The sequence below is a fragment of the Mya arenaria genome, chromosome 7, assembly GCF_026914265.1.
Source record: "Mya arenaria isolate MELC-2E11 chromosome 7, ASM2691426v1".
Lineage (NCBI taxonomy): Eukaryota > Metazoa > Mollusca > Bivalvia > Myida > Myidae > Mya > Mya arenaria.
Genome location: NC_069128.1, coordinates 63,849,832 through 63,869,558, shown reverse-complemented (window position 1 = coordinate 63,869,558; position 19,727 = coordinate 63,849,832). Strand labels below are relative to the sequence as shown.

The window sequence follows — 19,727 nt, the reverse complement described above, 5'->3', positions numbered from 1 at the left end:
TTAAATGCACTTTATTTTGTCATACAAAAATCAAATTCATTTTACAAAAACAAGAGCGACTCCCTTTTAAATTAAATAGTCTGTATGTTAAGTAAAACATGGTACCTTCAAAGCATATCTGAATATCTGTAAATACTTTAAAACTGACATCAATGTACATCATTATATGGGCCGCGTCATGCGATTTTAAGCCTTTGAACATAATTATTACAAAATAAATAATAATTAATAAAAAATGCCAAAAATAATGATATATTTCTATGTAAATCAAATTCTTTCAGACTTCTTTCTTTTAAAGGTTTGTCATTGGTGCATTATTTTCTCGACGATTTATGACAATTGGTTTACCCAAGTTTCCATAGCAACCATAGATTTCATCCCGACATATTTTGACTGCATTAATAGTCTGTGTTTAAAATGGCCAAATGAATTAAGAATACAAATTCATTATTAGCTCGCCAGAGCATGAAGTGCTCAAGGTGAGCTATTGTGATCGGTCTTTGTCCGGCGTCCGTCCGTCAGTCCGTCCGTCAGTCAGTCAGTCAGTCAGTCAGTCAGTCAGTCAGTCAGTCATCACTCCGTCCTTCAACAATTGCTTAAAAAACTTCTCCTCTTAAACTACTTGGCCAAATTCAATGAAACTTCACAGGAAGCTTCCTTGGGTGACCATCTACAAAAATACAACAAGGGGTCACGATTGATCAACAACAACAACAACAACAACAGCAACAACAACAAAATGGCCGACTTCCTGTTTTGCTTTAAAAAACATCTCCTCTAAAACTACCTCTCCAAATTCAATGAAACTTTACAGGAAAATTCCTTGGGTGACCCTCTACCAAAATACACCAAAGGTCATGATTGATCAACAACAACAACAACAACAACAATAAAATTGCCAAGATATTAAAATCTGATAGTTATGTAAAGTTTACACTTGAAGCAAGGGCAGCAAGTCTTGCTATATGGTCTCCCTTTTTGTTGGAGATTCCACTACTTTCTATTTTAGTAACAAGGGAATAGATTTTAAATTTTATTAAGTCTTCAACATAGTAACTTAAAGGTAATTATTGTTCTCTTTTTAGGTTCATAGATTCAAATAATTATTATACACTTTATTCTTATGAAGAAATTTCATTTTTACTGATAAATTAAATAATCACACTAATAATTTCCATTGATGTTCATGTATATTATTCTTGGCTACAATCTAATCTTCTGTGTGGATAGTGAATAAACCTTGATGTATTTAAAGAAAATTTTGAACTTGAACATGTGAAGGAAGGTGATGTTGACCTGAATGGAAGAAGCAATGATAATAGTGGAGGGTGCTGAATGTGGTCTGATATTTGAATTTTAGAGCTTAAAGCTGCACTCTCACAGATTGAACGTTTTGACAATATTTTTTTGTCTTGGTACGAGCTATTTTTGCGGAAATTCATGGACACCAGTCATAAAAGATTGCTGACAAAAAATTAGATCGCAGATTTACAAATTTAAGTTCAAAAATTGAGGTTTTCTGCATTTTTCTTTAACCGTTAGTAACGTTTTAAGCCATAAAACATTAATTTTCAAACAGAAATATGAACATCTGTGATCTGATCTTTTGTCAGCAATCTTTTATCATTGGTTGGCAAATATTTACGCCAAAATTTGCTCTTTTCAAGACACAAAATAAAAAAGGTTTTAAAACGGTAGTTCTGTGAGACTGCAGCTTTAAGGCAGTTTATTGATTTTATTGGATGGTGCACTTTTTGTTGTTTGTGTATCTATACTAAAATATATTTCAGTGTGCAAGCAATTTAACATAATTTTGTCAGTGTGCAGGCAATTGAACGAAGTCCTGTGTGTGTGTGCAGGCAATTGAACAAAGTCCTGTCAGTGTGCAGGAAACTGAAAAAAGTCCTTTCAGTGTGCAGGTATCTGTACCAAGTGCTGTCAGTGTTCAGGCAACTGAACAAAGTCCTGTCAGTGTGCAGTCAATCATCAATTTCTGTCAGTGTGTGCAGGCAACTGAACAAAATCCTGTCAGTGTGCAGTCAATCACCAAGTCCTGTCAGTGTGCAGGAAACTGTGACAAGTCCTGTCAGTGTGCAGGCAACTGTGACAAGTCCTGTCAGTGTGCAGGCAACTGTGACAAGTCCTGTCAGTGCTTATCCAGGCAACCTGTTTGATCAGTATGTTTTTCAATATTTTTTGAGAACAAATATCAAGCTATATTGATTACAAAGGTTAAACTCTTTTACTCAGGTGAGCGATTTAGGGCCATTATGGCCCTCTTGTTTTTATCTTAATTTATGTTCCTTAAAGATTTTGTGATAAGAAAATAATTAAATTATAAGCTAGATGTTATATTGATCCGTTAATTTTGCACGTCATTTGAATAATGGGCTTTCGTAACAACGTCATGTGAATGACGTCAAATTTAGTATTCAAAATGCGCAATACATGGTCTCACTTGTAAACATGTATCTTTCGCAATTTAAGTGAGATCATCATGAAATTTTCAGAAGTTCTTCCTGAAATATCATTTCATTCAAATACCTTAAAACATTGTAATACCAAATATATGTCCGAAGGCCCAAAATCGCGCGAAGCGGCTCATAAATAACTTAAAATGTTTATATACTTGAAGATGTTTCTCACATTATTAACTAAACACTTTAAGGACAACCCTAACCAATATTCAATGCTTAATATGTAGTTCATGACTTTAATAATAAGTATTATAAAAAGCAAACACATAAGTGATAAATATAAAATCACCATGATAAAAATGTATAATATTTATGGTTCTTCATTTTCAGACAAAGATGGTGAACCACCTCACTGCTGCGATGGTATATGCAAACAGTAAGTTTTATTATTTATTTATTTTTCTTAAATGCTAGCTCTCGTTTGATTGATACTGTATCATGAAAAAATGGAAAGATGTCCACTTCAAGTTTTGAACTGACGCGTAATAAAAGATAAACTACAATATTTTAAGCCCATAAATTATCCACGAAAAACAACACCAGTGTTTTCTATGCTCCAGCCCCGAGTGTTTCCCCATTGTTCAAAAAAATGGCGAGCCGTTCCCTACAACAAGTGGATGCATGAACTTTGTAAGATCTGTGGCGAAAGACAACTGCAATGGTAATTTTGTTTTTACCTGAAAATCTGTCAAGGAACAGTTTCAATTTAGTCTTTGAGTAACTGTCTGTTGAAGTTGCAATAATTAAACAAAGCCATTGGTAGAATCTGCTGTAAATGTAGGTACTCACATCGTCATCTGTTAAAGTATATACTGGTAGAATGAGCTGTAAATGTAGACAAGCGTGAGAATATCTGAAGAAAATACCATTTGTATAATCAACGGTGGAAATCATAGAAATTTTGGTGTTCGCATCAATGTTTGGTCAAGTAGCATTTTGTGAGGTTATTACTATTATTAAAGTAATACTTATATTATAGATAAATATCCCAGCTGTTAAAATATTCAAACCATAACATTCATGTACGTAGGATGTACACTTTATATTAGCAATTTAATGTCATTAAAAGGAACCCGTTCCCCAGTGAACTTCCAGACCTCATTCATCGACTTGTCGCACTTGTATGGGATCAGCGAGCAAGAAAACAGGAGGATAAGGACGTTTACGGGAGGTAGGTGGATGAATGACGGGGACCTGTTTGAATAAGGCTTTTAATCTTCAAAAGGGGCACAATATAGGTTTGTGGTGCATTTTTTTTAAACTCCTGCTTCTTGAGTGAAGGCAGGATATTCCTGATTCTTGAGTGCAGGCAGGATACTCCTGGTTCTGAGTGCAGTCAGGATACTCCTGTTTCTTGAGTGCAGGCAGGATACTCCTGTTTCTTGAGTGCAGGCAGGATACTCCTGGTTCTGAGTGCAGTCAGGATACTCCTGGTTCTTGAGTGCAGGTAGGATACGCCTGTTTCTTGAGTGCAGGTGGGTTTTTCCTGATTCTTGAGTGCAGGCAGGATACTTCTGTTTCTTGAGTGCAGGCAGGATACTTCTGTTTCTTGAGTGCAGGCAGGATACTCCTGTTTCTTGAGTGCAGGCAGGATACTCCTGTTTCTTGAGTGCAGGCAGGATACTCCTGTTTCTTGAGTGCAGGCAGGATACTCCTGTTTCTTGAGTGCAGGCAGGATACTCCTGGTTCTTGAGTGCAGGCAGGATATTCCTGATTCTTGAGTGCAGGCAGGATACTCCTGTTTCTTGAGTGCAGACAGGATACTCTTGTTTCTTGAGTGCAGGCAGGATATTCCTGATTCTTGAGTGTGCAGGCATGATATTTCTAGTGCTTGAGTGCAGGCAGGATACTCCTGATCCTTGAGTGCAGGAGGGATTCTCCTTGTTCGAGTGCAGGCAGGATACTCCTGGTTCTTAAGTGTCTCCTTGTTCGAGTGCAGGCAGGATACTCCTGGTTCTTAAGTGCAGGAGGGGTACGCAGGTGGGATACTTCTGGTTCATGAGAGGCAGATGAGATATACCTGGTTCATGGGAGCCAGATGAGATATACCTTGTTCATGGGAGCCAGATGAGAAACCCCTGTTTTACCAGAGCTAGATGAGATACCCCTGGTTTATGAGAGGCAGATGAGATACCCTTGGTTTATGACACCCAGATAAGATATCCCTGGTTTATGAGAGTCAGATGGGATACCCCTGGTTTATGAGAGTCAGATGAGATACCCCTGGTTTATGAGAGGCAGATCAGAACCCCTGGTTTATGAGAGGCAGATGAGATACCCTTGGTTTATGACACCCAGATTAGATATCCCTGGTTTGTGATAGTCAGATGAGATACCCCTGGTTTATGAGAGTCAGATGAGATACCCCTGGTTTATGAGAGTCAGATGAGATACCCCTGGTTTATGAGAGTCAGATGAGATACCCTTGGTTTATGAGAGCCAGATGATATACCCTTGGTTTATGAGAGTCAGATGAGATACCCTTGGTTTATGAGAGTCAGATGAGATACCCTTGGTTTATGAGAGTCAGATGAGATACCCTTGGTTTATGAGAGCCAGATGATATACCCTTGGTTTATGAGAGTCAGATGAGATACCCCTGGTTTATGAGAGTCAGATGAGATACCCTTGGTTTATGAGAGTCAGATGAGATACCCTTGGTTTATGAGAGTCAGATGAGATACCCTTGGTTTATGAGAGCCAGATGATATACCCTTGGTTTATGAGAGCCAGATGATATACCCTTGTTTATGAGAGCCAGATGAGATACGCGTGGTTTATGAGAGTCAGATGAGATACCCGTGGTTTATAAGAGTCAGATGAGATACCCTTGGCTTATGAGAGTCAGATGAGATACCCCTGGTTTATGAGAGTCAGATGAGATACCCTTGGTTTATGAGAGTCAGATGAGATACCCATGGTTTATGACACCCAGATTAGATACCCCTGGTTTGTGAGAGGCAGATGAGATACCCTTGGTTTATGACACCCAGATTAGATATCCCTGGTTTGTGATAGTCAGATGAGATACCCCTGGTTTATGAGAGTCAGATGAGATACCCCTGGTTTATGAGAGTCAGATGAGATATCCCTGGTTTATGAGAGTCAGATGAGATACCCCTGGCTTATGAGAGTCAGATGAGATACCCCTGGTTTATGACACCCAGATTAGATATCCCTGGTTTGTGATAGTCAGATGAGATACCCCTGGTTTATGAGAGTCAGATGAGATACCCCTGGCTTATGAGAGTCAGATGAGATACCCTTGGTTTATGACACCCAGATTAGATATCCCTGGTTTGTGATAATCAGATGAGATACCCCTGGTTTATGACACCCAGATTAGATATCCCTGGTTTGTGATAGTCAGATGAGATACCCCTGGTTTATGACACCCAGATTAGATATCCCTGGTTTGTGATGGTCAGATGAGATACCCCTGGTTTATGAGAGCCAGATGAGATACCCCTGGTTTATGAGAGTCAGATGAGATACCCTTGGTTTATGAGAGGCAGATGAGAACCCTTGGTTTATGAGAGGCAGATGAGATACCCTTGGTTTATGACACCCAGATTAGATATCCCTGGTTTGTGATAGTCAGATGAGATACTCCTGGTTTATGAGAGTCAGATGAGATACCCCTGGTTTATGAGAGTCAGATGAGATACCGCTGGTTTATGAGAGTCAGATGAGATACCCTTGGTTTATGAGAGGCAGATGAGATACCCTTGGTTTATGACACCCAGATTAGATATCCCTGGTTTGTGAGAGGCAGATGAGATACCCTTGGTTTATGACACCCAGATTAGATATCCCTGGTTTGTGATAGTCAGATGAGATACCCCTGGTTTATGAGAGGCAGATGAGATACCCCTGGTTTATGAGAGTCAGATGAGATACCGCTGGTTTATGAGAATCAGATGAGATACCCTTGTTTTACCAGAGCTAGATGAGATACCCCTGGTTTATGACACCCAGATTAGATATCCCTGGTTTATGAGAGTCAGATGAGATACCCTTGGTTTATGACACCCAGATTAGATATCCCTGGTTTATGAGAGGCAGATGAGATACCTCTTGTTTATGGGAGCCAAATGAGATAACCCTGGTTTATGAGAGCCAGATGAGATACCTCTGGTTTATGAGAGTCAGATGAGATACCCCTGGTTCACGATAGCCGGTTGAGATACCCCTGTTTTGCCAGAGCTAGATGGGATACACAATGTTCACCAGAGCAAGATGAGATACCCCTTGTTTATGAGAGTCAGATGAAATACCTTTGGTTTATGAGAGTCAGATGAGATACCCTTGGTTTATGAGAGTCAGATGAGATACCCTTGGTTTATGAGAGCCAGATGATATACCCTTGGTTTATGAGAGCCAGATGAGATACCCCTGGTTTATGAGAGTCAGATGAGATATCCCTGGTTTATGAGAGCCAGATGAGATACCCTTGGTTTATGAGAGTCAGATGAGATACCTCTGGTTTATGAGAGTCAGATGAAATACCTTTGGTTTATGAGAGTCAGATGAGATACCCTTGGTTTATGACACCCAGATTAGATATCCCTGGTTTGTGAGAGGCAGATGAGATACCCTTGGTTTATGACACCCAGATTAGATATCCCTGGTTTGTGATAGTCAGATGAGATACCCCTGGTTTATGAGAGGCAGATGAGATATCCCTGGTTTATGAGAGCCAGGTGAGAAACCCTTGGTATATGAGAGCCAGATGAGAAACCCTTGGTTTATGAGAGCCAGATGATATACCCTTGGTATATGAGAGCCAGATGAGAAACCCTTGGTTTATGAGAGTCAGATTAGATACCCTTGGTTTATGAGAGCCAGATGATATACCCCTGGTTTATGAGAGCCAGATGATATACCCTTGGTTTATGAGAGTCAGATGAGATACCCTTGGTTTATGAGAGTCAGATTAGATACCCTTGGTTTATGAGAGCCAGATGATATACCCCTGGTTTATGAGAGCCAGATGATATACCCTTGGTTTATGAGAGTCAGATGAGATACCCTTGGTTTATGAGAGTCAGATTAGATACCCTTGGTTTATGAGAGTCAGATGAGATACCCTTGGTTTATGAGAGCCAGATGATATACCCTTGGTTTATGAGAGTCAGATGAGATACCCTTGGTTTATGAGAGTCAGATGAGATACCCTTGGTTTATGAGAGTCAGATGAGATACCCTTGGTTTATGAGAGTCAGATTAGATACCCTTGGTTTATGAGAGCCAGATGATATACCCCTGGTTTATGAGAGCCAGATGATATACCCTTGGTTTATGAGAGTCAGATTAGATACCCTTGGTTTATGAGAGTCAGATTAGATACCCTTGGTTTATGAGAGTCAGATGATATACCCTTGGTTTATGAGAGCCAGATGATATACCCTTGGTTTATGAGAGTCAGATGAGATACCCTTGGTTTATGAGAGCCAGATGATATACCCTTGGTATATGAGAGCCAGATGAGAAACCCTTGGTTTATGAGAGCCAGATTATATACCCTTGGTTTATGAGAGCCAGATGATATACCCTTGGTTTATGAGAGCCAGATGAGATATACCTTGTTTATGAGAGCCAGATGAGATACCCCTTGTTTATGAGAGCCAGGTGATATACCCTTGTTTATGAGAGCCAGATGAGATACCCCTTGTTTATGATAGCCAGATGATATACCCCTTGTTTATGAGAGCCAGATGATATACCCTTGGTTTATGAGAGCCAGTTGAGAACCCCTGGTTTATGAGAGCCAGATGAGATATACCTTGTTTATGAGAGCCAGATGAGATACCCCTGGTTTCTGAGAGCCAGATGATATACCCTTGTTTATGAGAGCCAGATGAGATACCCCTTGTTTATGAGAGCCAGATGATATACCCCTTGTTTATGAGAGCCAGATGATATACCCTTGGTTTATGAGAGCCAGTTGAGAACCCCTGGTTTATGAGAGCCAGATGAGATATACCTTGTTTATGAGAGCCAGATGAGATACCCCTGGTTTATGAGAGCCAGATGAGATATACCTTGTTTATGAGAGCCAGATGAGATACCCCTTGTTTATGAGAGCCAGATGATATACCTTGTTTATGAGAGCCAGATGAGATACCCCTTGTTTATGAGCGCCAGATGAGATACCCCTTGTTTATGAGAGCCAGATGAGATACCCCTTGTTTATGAGAGCCAGATGAGATACCCCTTGTTTATGAGAGCCAGATGATATACCCTTGTTTATGAGAGCCAGATGATATACCCCTTGTTTATGAGAGCCAGATGATATACCCTTGGTTTATGAGAGCCAGATGAGATACCCCTGGTTTATGAGAGCCAGATGATATACCCTTGTTTATGAGAGCCAGATGAGATACCCCTTGTTTATGAGAGCCAGATGATATACCCCTTGTTTATGAGAGCCAGATGATATACCCTTGGTTTATGAGAGCCAGATGAGATACCCCTTGTTTCTGAGAGCCAGATGAGATACCCCTGGTTTATGAGAGCCAGATGAGATACCACTGGTTTATGAGAGCCAGATGAGATACCCCTGGTTTATGAGAGTCAGATGAGATACCCCTGGTTTATGAGAGTCAGATGAGATACCCTTGGTTTATGACACCCAGTTTAGATATCCCTGGTTTGTGATAGTCAGATGAGATACCCCTGGTTTATGAGAGTCAGATGAGATACCCTTGGTTTATGACACCCAGATTAGATATCCCTGGTTTGTGATAGTCAGATGAGATACCCCTGGTTTATGAGAGTCAGATGAGATACCCCTGGTTTATGAGAGTCAGATGAGATACCCTTGGTTTATGAGAGTCAGATGATATACCCTTGGTTTATGACACCCAGATTAGATATCCCTGGTTTGTGATAGTCAGATGAGATACCCTTGGTTTATGACACCCAGATTAGATATCCCTGGTTTGTGATAGTCAGATGAGATACCCCTTGTTTATGAGAGCCAGATGAGATACCCTTGGTTTATGAGAGTCAGATGAGATACCCCTGGTTTATGAGAGTCAGATGAGATACGCGTGGTTTATGAGAGGCAGATGAGATACGCGTGGTTTATGAGAGGCAGATGAGATACCCCTGGTTTATGAGAGTCAGATGAGATACCCTTGAATCACGATAGCCAGATGGGATACCATTGAATTATAACAGGCAGGATTGGGATCTCTACCATTAGCAAATTAAAATATTAAAAATAGTATCCTTTGGCAGCACAAAAGACAATAAAGGTTTGAAAACAACAGTTCCAGTTTCATTTTAACTATTTATTGCCTATAATGATATGTTTTACGCCATCAACATCCGCTTTTTAAACATCACCTTGAAGACATACAGCACTGAAACTGGCTTTTCTCTATATCTAAACAGTATACACAGAGTGTTCATTGTTAGATGCACACGTTCTATGATCATATTTGACCTACATATGTGCTGATATTTCTGATTACACATACTGACTAGGAAATAATTTGGAAAAAAACAATAAGAAAGTTTGTAAACCTAGTTTTTTGTAAAAAGATTGTGGTTTGTCTTTAAGCAAAATTTGATCCTTAGGAATGAAAAAAAAGCATAGAGAACATGAACTTAAGAGGCTCTATTCATAAGGTTTTATAGTGAAAAATTTTACTTAGTAAAAGTTTATGTTAATTTTTAATATAGTTGTGTAATTTGTGGCATTTCATACAAAAAACATTTAGTTGAAACTTTGTCAAAATTGCTTTTCAATGAAGGGGGTGACAACTTTACAGTGTCTACATATATGTAAACTTAAACGTAAACATATTTCACTGGTATTTTTCTTCACACCGACAATCTATCATCCCACATGTCTGACTACTTGCCGAAAGCTTTTTTCTATGTACATAACTTCATGTTCAATATGAACTTTAATTTATATCTTATTTACTTGTACTTACGCCAGTTAGTGTGCATATTTGTATATATATTTTTTTTTAATTCAATGTATGGTGAATTTCAGGAAAACTGATACTTCGCAATGGGCTACTACCTCCGAACCTGGAAGAAACCACATGCAAATTGATGGGATCATTTAATAGAGACACCAACTATTGTCCATTTGGTATAAGACCTTTTTCTGTCAAAGTATGTTTTTGACCAGACACCAACTATTGTCCATTTGGTATAAGACCTTTTTCTGTCAAAGTATGTTTTTGACCAGGGTTGTTTTCAACCCTGTTCAGTGTAGCCACAAACTCGACACTCACAACACAAAATGCCTATTTATAGTAACAAGTGTCGTCTGCCTCTTTACCACCAAAAATATAGTTTGAGAAAGTGCGGACTATATAAATTGCAAGCTATGTTTCCAATAACCGAGCTAGATTTGACGAAGCAAGAAGCAATTAAAACGCAATATCTATTTTAATCATTAAATTTGTTGAACTTAAATAAAGATAATATTAAAGTAGTATCCCTGCGCCCAAAAATGAATGAACATCGAAACGTAAACAAAGAATTACTATCCACTCAAAGCGCATCATTCCATCATGTGACACAATGATATCATTGATCTCAATGATCACACAGTTTCCCCGCTTAAAACATCACGTGATAGCCCACGTGGGAATAACAAACTTACGCCATTTTGACAGGCACGTACTAAAGTGCTGAAGAGTTAGCTGATGATATAGAAATAAACGAGAGTTGCTGACCATAAAGACAAAGAAGGAAAAAAAAAGTTTTGAAATTAAAGATTTTTCAAGACTTATTTTGTTTAATTTATTTTATATACCTTTATAGTGTACGTATAGACGGATGTTTGTGTATTTATTTTTGAAAATGGCATTTCATTGAAATGAATTGAGTTATATTTTTCTGCTGGTTTGGTGTAACAACTTATCACGGATTTAATAACTTTTTTAAGTGTTTCATTTACAATTGTTCGAAATCAATTATTTTAATTTTGATCATTTTAATTGAGAAACTATTTTTGTTTAATCTGTTGTATTTTCGAAGTTGTTTTGTGAATAACAAGGCAAACATAGGCAAACTCTTGCTAATGAGTAAAGTTTGATTAGTATATAATTATTTCATTTTCTTGGTTGGGAATAGCACAAGCATTCACCCTTTTTTATATTTTCATTTTCTATTATATAAACCCCACACATTTACGGTGAGGAAGGCTTCGTGGAGTTTGTTTCTATGGTGTTTCAATAATTCACCTGCCGTTGCATGTTATCTATTTATCGTTCCTCCCGGGTGAGAATCCATTTTTTATGTAAATAATGTATATATCATTTTAAAATACTATTTAAAATTTTAACAGTGGCCCTGAAAAGGACCGTTTTCAATTTAATAATTAGTATAGTCTTTGTTAATGCCAACATCTAATTACCAACCAGAAACAGTTTTAGTGTATATTTTTAATTCACCCTGGATGATCAACCAATTTCTATTTTATTTCTTTGATTAAAAAATCCTTGGCAAGCCTAACTTATATTGTAACACCAAAGGATGGAGTTATGCTGGGATTGGTTACATTCTCCATCCTGGTTTGCCTGCTTACACAGCAACATTAACTTTATTGTCAATAAAATATTACCATTTACCAGCATGCTTCAATAAACCTGGGGCGGCTCCTTTGGTTGTTTTACACGGGGACTCTTAGATTCACTGTGCTACATATCAGCATCTTATTAATACACACATGATCGTGAATCATAATGGTGAAAAACCCGAATAAAACCCTGTTCATGCAGCGCTATCAGCGCTTTGATTCATTTTAGCATTGTGTCATGTCTTTACAGTGTTTACAAGGACTTAGAGGTGCATCAATATCCTTAAAACCTTATTGAAGTATATAGGGATACGCAGACCTTATACTGTAATCTATTGTGATATGCAGAGCTTGTATTGCAGTATGATGCGATATGCAGAGCCTGTATTGCAGTATATTGCGATGTGCAGAGCCCATATTGCAGTATATTGTGATATGCAGAGCCTGTATTGCAGTATATTGTGATATGCAGAGCCTGCATTGCAGTGTATTGCAATATGCAGTATTACAGTATGTTGCGATGTGCGAGCCCATGTTGCAGTATGTTGCAATGTGCAGAGCCTGTATTGCAGTATGTTGCAATGTGCAGAGCCCATATTGCAGTATGTTGCGATGTGCAGAGCCTGTATTGCAGTATGTTGTGATGTGCAGAGCCCATATTGCAGTATGTTGCGATGTGCAGAGCCAGTATTGCAGTATGTTGTGATATGCAGAGCCTGTATTGCAGTATGTTGTGATATGCAGAGCCTGTATTGCAGTATGTTGTGATATGCAGAGCCTGTATTGCAGTATGTTGTGATATGCAGAGCCTGTATTGCAGTATGTTGTGATATGCAGAGCCAGTATTGCAGTATGTTGTGATATGCAGAGCCCATATTGCAGTATATTGCGATGTGCAGAGCCCATATTGCAGTATATTGTGATATGCAGAGCCTGTATTGCAGTATATTGTGATATGCAGAGTCAGTATTGCAGTATATTGCGATATGCAAAGCCTGTATTGCAGTATGTTGCGATTTGGGAGCCCATGTTGCAGTATGTTGCAATGTGCAGAGCCTGTATTGCAGTATGTTGCGATGTGCAGAGCCCATATTGCAGTATGTTGCGATGTGCAGAGCCTGTATTGCAGTATATTGTGATATGCAGAGCCAGTATTGCAGTATGTTGCAATATGCAGAGCCAGTATTGCAGTATGTTGCGATATGCAGAGCCCATATTGCAGTATACTGCGATGTGCAGAGCCTGTATTGCAGTATACTGTGATATGCAGAGCAAGTATTGCAGTATATTGTGATATGCAGAGCAAGTATTGCAGTATATTGTGATATGCAGAGCAAGTATTGCAGTATACTGTGATATGCAGAGCAAGTATTGCAGTATATTGTGATATGCAGTGCAAGTATTGCAATATATTGGGATATGCAGAGCAAGTATTGCAGTATACTGCGATATGCAGTGCTAGTATTGCAGTATATTGTGATATGCAGAGCAAGTATTGCAGTATATTGTGATATGCAGAGCAAGTATTGCAGTATATTGGGATATGCAGTGCTAGTATTGCAGTATATTGTGATATGCAGTGCAAGTATTGCAGTATATTGGGATATGCAGAGCAAGTATTGCAGTATACTGCGATATGCAGAGCAAGTATTGCAGTATATTGCAATATGCAGAGCCTGTACTGCAATCTTTTGCAATATGCAGTCCCTGTATTGCAGTATGTTGAGGTATGCAGAGCCTGTACTGCAATCTTTTGCAATATGCAGTCCCTGTATTGCAGTATGTTGAGGTATGCAGAGCCTGTATTGCAATATGTTGAGGTATGCAGAGCCTGTATTGCAATATATTGCGATATGCAGAGCCTGTACTGCAATATATTGCAATATGCAGATCGGATATTGCAATCTATGGCAATATACAGAGTCCGTATTGCAATCTAACACCATGTACAGTTAAATATGTTGATAAAAACATGTGTCATGTTCATATATAGTGTGTTCCGATAGATAGTTTCCCGTTCATCTTTTAGCTTCCAGCAGCATCAGGGTCATCCCAATCATTACTACTTTTCACACACTGTTCACCAGGGAACACAATAGGATAGCCGACGGACTCGCGGCCGTGAACCCACACTGGGGAGACGAGCGGCTCTTCCAGGTCAAAAACTGTTCTGACCTTATCCTTGAAATCGAGCTCCATATTTTTATTTTTAATTAAACCAGGGTTCAAACTATGTATGATTATTTTTGAATACCTGTTTTATAATATTTTTCTTCTTTAAACTGCCTTTCGAACTATGCTATTCTTGCTCAATGTTTTTTCTTTGAAATAATTCTTTGAAATTGATTTTGAATTACATTTATGTCAATTCAGGGGCAGATCCAGGATTTATTTGAGGGGGCGTAACTAAGGGGGCTTTTTTTACTTGCGCCTCTTTTAACAATTTCCGGGCTGAAACGGTGCATTTTGGACATATTTTATTGCTTTTTTCTCCTACAGTGAGGGCAAACCAAGCATTTTCAAGTATGTATTTAATTATGATATAAAACTGCAAAGGAACTGAATAAGCTGTCATTGACTTTCAGGAGGCTCGCAGGATACTTATCGCACAGTGGCAAAACATCATCTACAATGAGTGGTTGATTAAACTGATCAGCGTGGGGACTGCTGTAGAGGCCGACATTGGTACCAGGGTATATGCACTATTCTGTTCTAATTGGAACATCTTGGTCATTTTCAATTGAAAACAACCTCGGATATAAAAGAACGCTTTACAATGTCATTACAATTCTTGACATTTAACTATGCTGCAAGTAGATCAAGTAGTATTTTCAATATTGCAGTTAAGCCTAAGGACTTCATTCTACAAGATCATAATTATTCATGCAATTTTCTACACTTCATTTGGTAATCATTTTTAACTTGGTAATCCCAATTATACGTTTAAACCCTACACTCAATTATTGTAATTATTATTATTATTATTATTATTATTATTATTATTATTATTATTTTTAACAAATGACTTGGAATACTGTACTGGCATACATCTGACATTGTTTTGATTGAAAATGGTTGGAAAATGGCCGGCGTGTTCTGATTGTATTCTGTTTAAGGAATTAAATTTCAAGAAAGATGTATTAAGGAGCATATACCAATAAACAATAGAAGTATTAAAGGTACATATTTGACGTTTTCCCTATAAAACATTGCTACAGGTGAACAAAACTATTACCACAGGTTTGCGGTTTCAAGAATGATTACAACGCCAATGTCGACCCATCAGTGTTTGTTGAGTTCACGACCGCTGCCATGCGCTTCGGACACGCACAATTACCGGCCACATTAAGGCTGGTTGAAGCCAACTTCAACGCATTTGGCGACCCGGTGCCCGTCACTGACCTCCTCTTTAATGTGGCCAGCTATTTTGACAACGGCAGCAGAGAAGGCGTGACAAACCTTCTTCGGCTATTCATAGTTAACCCCGTTGCGCCTGGTGCTGAGTATGAGTTTATCTTGAATTATGACTGTATTATTCAGTCCCAGGTTTAAAGAAGCGTCACAAATATTTCGAAAGTTTTGAATGAAGCTGACATTGCTTCTTTTTTTTAACTCTGTTTTTCCTCAAGGATACATTAATGTAGGACATACCATAAGACTGTTAGATGACCTGTGGTAATGTCTTACCTTGCTCACTAAACCTGTTCTTTATCATTAAGATTTTACTTCATTTCATGTATCTATGATATAGGCTGCTTGTTCATGTGTGTGTTGTTGTTTTTTCAGTCCATTCCTTGAAACTGACTACCTTGATAACCTCTTTCGAGATGGGATGGGGGGAAGCTATGATCTCGCAAGTCTCAACATTCAAAGGTACAGTCACGAGATCATACATTGTTAGAAAAATAACAGGTCACATATTTACCCATTAAAGTTCCAGTGCAATGATGAAATTTAAGTAATCATTATTATTGTAAAATTATATCATTAATTTTACGAACTAATATTGCACTGGCATACATCCGAGGCTTGTCATAGGCAGAGATGACCGAGGTGTTCCGATTGGTCTATCGGCATAGTCCATTGCCCATGTCAGCCAGCCTGGTGAGTCTGTGTATGCGATCAAATACCTTATACAAACACTCTTTGTTGAACTAGTACATAGTAGGAACATCTTGTATTATTACTACTAAGTTCTGTTTTGTTTTTATTCAGGGGTTGTGATAATAATAGATAATAGAGACACTGTTTGTGGAACTAGTAGAGTAGGAACATCTCATATTATTATTATAATTATTACTTAAGTTCTGTTTTGTTTTATCCAGGGGTCGCGATCACGGCCTGCCAACCTACAACCAGATGCGGGCCTTCTTCAACCGGTCAGTGGCGGCTACCTTCGCGGACCTTGAAAATATTCCGAAGGATATTCAGGATCGGCTAGCGAAAGTATATCAGTAAGTCACAAGAAAAAAGTTGATGCATAGCATCATGTCGGCGCAATGAACTTAGAAGAAAAACGTGCATGCAGATAACCAAAAATTGTAATTATTTCAATGATAATATCTTTTTTATGTTGGGTGTACATATGCTGAATGACATTATGGTTAATAATATTGTTACAAGAGCTTAAACCCGGAATTATAGATAGTCTGGGGGGGGGGGGGGGGGGGAGGTTCAAGCTAATCCTCCAGTTAAAACTAAATTATTCCAAAAATATACATACGTTTCTTCGGAATAATTAGAGTCAATGGTCTAATATATAGATTTCAATAGCATGAAATTCACCTTTTATTTGTACCGGCATGTTATGTGAATTCCTTGCTTTATATTTTGTATAAGTTTTTGTAACACATTTCACTCATATGAGTATATAGAACGGGGATAAAAAACTATACATCAAGAGGGAATTATCTGGTGTTCATTCTTTCGAATGATTTTTTTTTTAAACAAACCATTAAGCTCAATGTTAATTTTTCAAAACTCGGAATTTTTGCTGTCGCCAGGGCAGATTACTGCGTAAGAGTTTTACAAACATAAAGGATATTGTAATAGTACCGTGTAACCTTCATCTATTTGAGCGGAAGTTGATATAAATCGGAACACCTCGGCCTGTATCTATCTCGGAGATGGCCGAGTTGTTATGATTGAGTTGGTATTAAAAATCAAAAATTTTCAAAATGATAAGCTGAGCTATTATGATTTAAGTATTCATTATAAATTGAAGTGTAAAATTTTATAAAATATACTAAACTTCATATTATATTATGCAACGTGGAAATTATTGAAATCATTGTCCTGCAATTTATGAACTAGTCCCTTAGTTGGAATATTTCAAAAGTAATATCAAATATAGTCAGCGCCCTTCTGGGCGCCAACTAACTAAAGTAATATCAAATATAATGATGAAAGGGTCAATTTCATGTTCCAAGACAATGGAAGAACTGATAACAGGCCTTCTTTATGCAGATTAAAAAAGGTGTTAATCGCCGACGGCCGCATCACATTTTCGTATATTCTTACAATTATTTACGAGGTATATTTTGAAGCTTGCCAGAGATGGCTGAGTTGTTATGATTGGTTCTGAGGTTGTCAAATTGTAAAGATATCCCACTGCCTCCAACCTTATAGGTTGCAGTTTCTTAAAGGCGGTTTATACATAACTATAGAGTTCTGTCTTCAAAACACAGTATGAACTAAATCAATTGTATTGTGTCACCCTTACTGCCATAAGCTCTATGCGATCAGTAAATGCTGTCATACGTATAACCAATTATTATAATATAGTTGCCACCACACCTTCACCTTTAAATTGTATCTTTTGCATGATTCGAGGCCTGTCATTCATTTAAAGAACTATTCTTTACAGTACATTTGACTTTTCAGATGCCCAGACGATATTGACCTTTTCACTGGGGGCTTGGCCGAGGATGAGGGAGAGGCACTGAGTCTCCTCCACTTTCTTTTCGGTGATATTGTAACCATGCAGATGAAGAGGTTGAGGACTGGAGACCGGCTTTTCTTTGAAAATAGGGAGGCGGGCTTTACCGAAGGTCAGTGAGGGTGTAGGAGAAGTCTCTGAAAATGCTATCATAGTAGATTGGTTGTGGTTTGTAAATAAACATCTGATGAAATTATACCTATTATTTTACTCCTTTAAAATCACATAGGCGGAAATAACTACAGTCAAAACTTGTTGGCTCGATATCATCGTTAGCTCAAACCGATATCATCGTTAGCTCAAACCGGATAAAAAGAACCAATTTTATTTTATTATTTATAAAATTCTATCGGATGGTTCAATATCTTGCGGGTCGATATAATTATATCCACGCTAGATGTTGTTTTCGTAGTCAAAGTATAGGTCAAGTCAAGTCCCTAGTAAGAATTTCACACTTTGTTTTGTCTGCTTGACTCGATGTCATTTACGCGGGCTCATGTAAGAAATTCACACCTTGATTTGTTTGGTTGACTTCATTGAGCCGGGCTGCTAATCGAATAGATTTGCTTGATTGGTATCATAATTATAATCAAACTTAAATACCTGTTTGAGCAAATATGCAATCACTTTAATTGTCACAAGTACAAACGTCAAAATATGTTGTTGATTTTTATGTACCAATCTCAATGCATTTTGGTAAGGTGACTTCACATAAAAAATGCGCTGACTGCTTCTCCAAATGTAATTATATATACAAATGTCAAATGCTGAGCAATCAAGAGAAGGACCATATACAACCGAAGCTATGCTAATGTGTTACATACTGTATAAAATTGCTTGTTAATTGTTTTCACATAGATATGTTTATGTTTTTATTGCGTATATAAATAACAAAAATCAAATGATATTTTAGTATCAAATGTCATGTTGCGAACTGTTCAATGTGTGTATTGGCAACTATGTCCAAAACATACTCTTCTATTGCAGAGATAATGTAGCAAATAACAAACGAAGTAAATAAGACTTTCTTGAACTTAAATTAAAGAAAAATACACATTCATTAAAGTGACACTCTTATTCAAAATCAATACATATACATGTATAACAAACATAATTTTTGAGTGATAAACCTTAAACTACTTACTAAATAATGCATTTATGGAAAATATTGATTACTGATAACAAGATTGTAACCGTGTATTAAATAGCTGAACACGCAAAAATATTAAATGATTGGTGAATGCTAAAAGATTTACTGTGGTCTACTATAGTTTCATAAGGTAGAAATAACGTGTTTTATGCACATTTCTTTCAAACTTAACTCGGTATCCTTCATAAGAACCATAATTTTCGACATTTATTCATCCTTTTTTAAATATTGAAACAATATTATTAATAGAGGTAAATCTAATTTGGGAGTAAGAGTCCATCTTTAAGCTTCCCGGCTAGCAAACGAGTTTCGACTTTATATTATATAATAAATATATATTTCCTACGCAGGCCAGCTAAACCACCTTCGCCAGTTGAGGCTATCAAATATAATATGCGACAACACCTCGGCTGACAAACTCCCTCGCTGGCTTCTCGTTAATCCCCTACCACAGATTCCGATCCAGGCCTGCAGCGACTACACTCAACTCGACTTTGAACTATGGCGAGAGATAGTCTGAGCCCTCCGTCCGTTGGATGGCTCTCAGCACTGTGACCAATGTATGGCACTTGGTTATGTGCTGTGGCCACCGGATGGACTTGACTTGTTTAC

At 37.9% G+C, this 19,727-nt stretch overlaps 1 protein-coding gene across 1 annotated transcript in view; it reads left to right on the top strand.

Annotated features, from left to right (window-relative positions):
• The window catches only part of LOC128241335 (peroxidase-like), a 37,665-nt gene extending 17,938 nt beyond the window's left edge, over positions 1-19,727 (top strand). Inside the window, exons 7-18 of the mRNA XM_052958265.1 lie at positions 2,808-2,853; positions 3,038-3,138; positions 3,547-3,648; positions 10,489-10,590; positions 10,630-10,650; positions 14,057-14,184; positions 14,613-14,720; positions 15,268-15,530; positions 15,814-15,900; positions 16,353-16,481; positions 17,911-18,077; positions 19,466-19,727. Coding sequence (XP_052814225.1) covers positions 2,808-2,853; positions 3,038-3,138; positions 3,547-3,648; positions 10,489-10,590; positions 10,630-10,650; positions 14,057-14,184; positions 14,613-14,720; positions 15,268-15,530; positions 15,814-15,900; positions 16,353-16,481; positions 17,911-18,077; positions 19,466-19,635 — 1,424 coding nt within the window. The 3' untranslated portion in view covers positions 19,636-19,727. The remainder of the gene's footprint in view (positions 1-2,807; positions 2,854-3,037; positions 3,139-3,546; positions 3,649-10,488; positions 10,591-10,629; positions 10,651-14,056; positions 14,185-14,612; positions 14,721-15,267; positions 15,531-15,813; positions 15,901-16,352; positions 16,482-17,910; positions 18,078-19,465) is intronic.